The sequence below is a fragment of the Olea europaea genome, chromosome 9 (genome assembly GCF_002742605.1).
Source record: "Olea europaea var. sylvestris chromosome 9, O_europaea_v1, whole genome shotgun sequence".
Lineage (NCBI taxonomy): Eukaryota > Viridiplantae > Streptophyta > Magnoliopsida > Lamiales > Oleaceae > Olea > Olea europaea.
The window spans coordinates 3268035-3273653 of record NC_036245.1 but is presented as its reverse complement, the minus strand read 5'-3'; the positions used below and the strand labels follow the sequence as shown (position 1 = coordinate 3273653).

The following is a 5619-nucleotide window of genomic DNA, read 5'->3' as shown; positions in this document are numbered from 1 at the left end:
TGCGCATTTATCGATGATTCCGGCTGCGACAATACAAAAAAAGAGCTCGTCAAGTTTTAGGTTTTTGTGTGTGTGTGTGTGTGGGTGTGATGAGTGCCATTAAACCATATTGTCTAAATGTTTAAGCTCATTTAAGTCCCTGTTTGATAGTCATTATTTGGGAAAAATAATTTTTTGGATAGAGAATTTCAGGAGAATATTTGGTTAAAAAGTATGAAAAAGTTTTAGGTTTACGTGCAGAATATTTTGTTTGAACCTGTGGTTGAAAATGAGTATGTAGAAAAATGGTTTTCGAATAATGGTTGCCAAATAAGGGGTTAAAAGTTTAAGCTGATATAAAAAGTGACAAATTTATTTAAATCTTGTCATCAACTCATCCTATAACATGCACAAGGCCTAACGCATGCATCGTTTACAAAAATAGCAGTGACGAAACTTTGAGTCTATTACCAACCACCACCTCTAAAAACTCACTAACAACTAGCTTTTATAAGGAGGTAGTTCAACAATTATTGTACAGTTTTGTGTATGTAGGGCTCGAGAACAAGTTTTGTTAACATTTTCAAAAGAAGCTGAAATGAAAAAAAACTGTCTCTTTCTTTTTCTCTATGAAATCAAATTTTTTCATCGATTTACATTAACTCTCATTTCTTTCTTTCCTAGGATGCTACATAGGAAAAAGTTTTGGACCACTATCTTTCTTCTTTTTCATTTGAAGGGATATAGCTTAGATTTTTATTGTCTTTATTATATTCTCAATTTGCACTAATTTTTGGGATTCTTCTCTTAAGTAGGAATTCAATCTTAAAACAGCCTTAGAAAAGGTTAGAGCTCCATTTTTATAACTTTAATTGTTCAAAAGTAGGGGAAAGGTGGATTCTTGCAGTTTCCACGATTGAAGGCTTTTATATTCACATCGGGTGCTATTTTCAGTTGCATAATTACGAGGTTCTTGCCAACATGCATGGCAGAAACAAGAAAAAAGTTTCAGGAAAGAAAAAAAATAACTTCCATGGACGAAATATACAGACAGAATAAACTGTAGACTAAATTTAGTTAAATAAATACATTCTCTCTTTAAATGTTTGAGGTTTTAGATGTGATGGTTCAATTTGAAGAAAAAATATTGGGATCATTATTCGCTATTACTCATTTATGAAAACTATTCTTGTGTTACACCTTTAATAAAAAATGAATATGGTCTACATGTGAGGATGCATGCTAACGACTTTAAGTAAATAACTGTGTGTATTTTTTATAATTACTTCAGTTTTTAGATAATAGAGAGGAGCCCTTGTGGTCAAAAATTGAAAAACACGAGTAGAGATAAAAATAATCATATTTCTCCTATAACATTTTTTTTCCTCATTCGCAATGTCCATATATAGCATGGCAATATAAATCTGTTTACTTTGAACAGTTTTTAATGAATATAGTTTAAGGCAGTGTGACCTTCTAAAAAACTAAATGGGTAAAGAAAAAGGGAGATAAAGTAATAAAGAAAAGGACTATTTCATCTCTTTAGATTTTTTCTTTCTTTCTTCATGAATCTTTCTTTCAGTTCTATAATCATGACATATTAACCATAGGATATAAGTAGCTAGCTTTCAAATAATTAATTAGCTTTTTTTAACTTTTCTTTTGCACCGCTTAGTTTCCAGTTCGACACATAAGAACCATGCATTTCAGAGTCAAAAAGTTGTGTAATACTTACTTCTTTCATGTCAGTTGAAGTGCAGCCCATTATGAGTTCCTCTAATCCTGATGCAGACCTTCCTCCTAATTTATGTTCTTGTTGTGGCTGCTGCTGTTGCTGTGCCAAAAAAATATATAAATATATAAATAAATGTGTCTGTACATATATTTGTATTCATTTAAAACCAAACATAATCATCTATAGGATCATGTATTGTCTGAAAAAAGACAAAAAATGTGAAGTCAAAATATATAGCCATCCCTGATCAGTTATTTGACTTAGCCATCATGGCAAGCCTAAGCATGCCTTATAATCATGTGACTAACTTATTGTGGCCTTACTAATTATTCATAACATTCAAGAAAATGAGTTATTTTTCTTGATTTACTTATAAGTAAGGCACTTATAAGTCAATTTTAAATCTTCTCCAAACATGCATTTAGTTCCAGGAAAATGAGGCTTTTTATTTTCTACTTCTTGTAGGTTTCATGAAAATGAGGCTTTCACCCACAAATTAATGTTGATTAGTTTGTCTTATTAGCTTTAAGGTTTCAATAAAATGTGGCTTGTGTTCTTTATTTACCTGGAAACTTTCAGTTGGGAGCATGATTCTAGGGACATGGAAGGAGTTGTCATCAAGAATAGTAATGGAGGTGTGATGGAGGAAAGGTGGAGGAATAATGGTGGAAATTGAGTGTGAAGGCCTGCTGATGTGGTATGCTGTAGTTGCAATCTGATGATGGTGGTGGTGGTGGTGCTGCTGATGCTGTTGGTGGTGTTCTTGTGGTTCATGAGTCACGTGGTGCGGCTGTATGTCACGCTCTTCGCACGTGCCCATGGCGGCCGCCGCTCCGGCCGGAGCTTCCCTTGATATTGAAGTCTCTCCAATTCCAGCCTACAAAAAAACTAATCAGACCAGTTGATAAATTTTGCTAGCTGGCTAGTCAGTTTTCAAGCTCCTAATATATATTCTTTATTTATCTAATTATAGTTTTAGTTTTTCTTTGCAAGTTTTCTGAGTAGCCAACTTACTGTAATTATCAAGAAAGTCAAGCTATTATTTTCACAGCAATCTGAATGTGAAAGTAGCCCTTTCACTTGATGTCGTTTTTTACACAAAACATATATTCATGACTGCTTACTTTGTTAAGAATACTTTGGGAGAAAAACAAAATGATTTCACATATTATTTTCGATAAGAATATTCTTTCATTAATTATCAGTATAGAATATATTGTCTTGAATTAGCTTATGTAAAATCCAAAGTAATTTCAACACGTCCCTTCAAATGCATACCAAATTATTATTTTTCTATTCAAAGCTGCACAATTTTGATAAATGAGTTGGCACGAGACATGAACTCGACTATAACTTTTGTCACATTGAACTACCTTGTTATAAGCTCAAAAAGAAAGAAAAAAGAATATAGGAATATATGACAAAATACTACAACATATGGAATATAAGATGATTGATCTTTTACTTAAAAAGTACAACTTGCCAACAACAAATTCAGCATATTTATTTTGAATAAAAATAAAAATAATAATAATCCATTTCATGAAATGCAGGATTTTGAGATATAGAGAAATAAGTGACATACCTCATCAAAGGATTTTCCAAATGGTAGAATATTGCTGAAATGGTCTGCAGCCTTCAAATGCTGAATATCAATTGCACTGTAACTTGACATAGAAGCCCCAGCAGCAGCAGAAAATTCATCTCTATGAAGAATTATATCCTTAGACGGCCAATTCCCACTATCTTTTCTACTATTTGGATCACTATTTCCGGCTTCGACGTCAGCAGCACCGCTACTGAAATTACTACTTTTTTCAGACCAATTGCTTTGCCTTGGCTGAGTTTGATAGAATATTTTGGAAACCACAAGCTCCCCTTCTTTCTCTTCTTCATGTTGGCCTAAATGGTATTGATGCATCACCCAATTTGTTTTTTCTGGTTTTCTATTTTTACCGAAGTTTGTGTATAAAACTAAGATTTTCTTGCACCCCTTTTGCTTCCCATTCACCATTACTGGCCTGGTTTTTCCTGTCTTGTGCCACCGGGTTTCGCCCCCTTGTAAGTCGCATTCGGTTTGGATTTTTCTTCTCTTTCTTGTGCCAGTAGTGTATGCCTTTGATGGTCTATGAAAGAAATGCCTACTCAATCCATCTCTCGTTACTCCTGAAAACAAATCAAAGTTAGGTTTACTTAGTTGGAACAAACTAAGAGACTAAAGATTTCCCAAACCCTAAAATTTCTTCAACTTTCACTTTAATAAAACCAATACATATGTGCATATATATATATATATAGAGAGAGAGAGAAGTATAACCTAACTCTTTGAATTATGGTAGAAGAAACAATCCATCAATATACAAAGAAAGTTGGAGAGAGTAGTTGTGACCTGGAAGTTTTTCAGGATGAGTGTAGCAAATTCCATCTTCACCTTCAATAGTAGGAATGAATTCATCTATCAAAGGATGTGATTTTGATCCTTTTCCTTCTACTTTTGCTTCGAGGTGTTCGATTAATTCCTGATCGGTTGGATCGAATTTTACTCCGGCCGGTAGCCCTACCCAATCCTGCAAGCTCCAGTCAAGTTCAATATCACGAAACTAATAAATAAAATTACCTGCATAAAAGGAAAAGCAAAAGCAAAAATCCAACAGTAGGTATAAAACTTATAATTTTTCTTTTGAAAAAGTAATATTCCTAGAATAAGATCAGTACAAAAATGAGCAAGAAACTAAGAAACTTCTTAATATTGTACTTATTCTTTTTTGCCTAAAAATCTTTCAATTGAAGCCAAGAATATTATATGCAATCATCATACGTACCGGCTTCCCTTCAAGCCTATGTCCACAACCAGGACACTGGTTGGATAATTGATGCTCTTCAAGCTTTGCATCAATAAGATCAGAACTATTGACAGATCCTAGCTGAGAATTCTTATTCATCACTATTCTCGTGAATCGACCAAGAATTATTTATGAATCCCACCTTTCTGCAAGAACCCTATAATTTCTTGTATCTGCAGATGGAACTCTGATGTATACAGATATTCTGTAGACTGAAAGAAACAAGAGAGTGATTTGGAAAAGAAAAATAATCAATCGCTGCATATAATCACATATAGAAGAAATCCTTAATAACAAGAAAAATATTTGCAAATTTTTTAATAAAAAAATTAAATCTTCAGCTGAAAAGATTGAAGAAAAAACAAAAAATCTCTGAGAGAGATTAACCCTGAAAGAGAAAATATTCTTAAGAGACACAAGAGAGAGAAGAGAGAGGAAAAAGAAGAAACTGTGAAGGTGGGATTGAGTTATAAAACCTGCTTTAACCATGGAAAACACCAGAATTCCCTTCACTTTAACTGAAACCAGTGAGATAAAGGAAAAGGTACCTCTTACCCTATATACCGCTTTTAAATCTCTTTGCTAATGTAAGCACCACCATGTAGCCGGTTTCTGTGTGTGTGCGAGAGAGAGAGAGAGAGAGATTTTTTTCTTCTGTAAAGTTCCACCTTAAGGTCTTCTTGACTGGTAAAGCAAAAGCTAGGAAACGGCCTTCACGACAATTACTTACAAACACACTCAAAAGAATAGCAACCCCAACTGTATAAGTATCATACTTAACTAATTATTAATTTATCCAACCCCATATCATAATAATACAAAACTATATATTACTATTAATAATTATCATTAATATTTATTTTCCATTGCAAAAGGTGGATATCAATATTTATTAGGTTGACATACACCAAATATTGAACCTGGAATTTTGAGGTAAAAAAATCATTACTAGAGTAGCAAAAAAGGTTATTATTCTTAAAAGAATCTTTCATTTAGCCCATAAGAAAATCCATCACTAAAAGCAATGGCGGAGCCAACATCGGACGAGCCATGGCAATCGTC

The 5619-nt window shown here is 33.4% G+C and overlaps 1 protein-coding gene across 1 annotated transcript in view; it reads right to left on the bottom strand.

The window, feature by feature from the left end:
- Positions 1-5279, bottom strand: part of LOC111399823 — a 6835-nt gene extending 1556 nt beyond the window's left edge. The window contains exons 1-6 of the mRNA XM_023027315.1: positions 4537-5279; positions 4104-4281; positions 3300-3880; positions 2280-2591; positions 1715-1813; positions 6-23 (exon numbers count right to left, since the gene is read on the bottom strand). Of these exons, the coding sequence (XP_022883083.1) occupies positions 6-23; positions 1715-1813; positions 2280-2591; positions 3300-3880; positions 4104-4281; positions 4537-4656 (1308 nt within the window). The 5' untranslated portion in view covers positions 4657-5279. The remainder of the gene's footprint in view (positions 1-5; positions 24-1714; positions 1814-2279; positions 2592-3299; positions 3881-4103; positions 4282-4536) is intronic.
- Between the last annotated feature and the right edge of the window lie 340 nt (positions 5280-5619).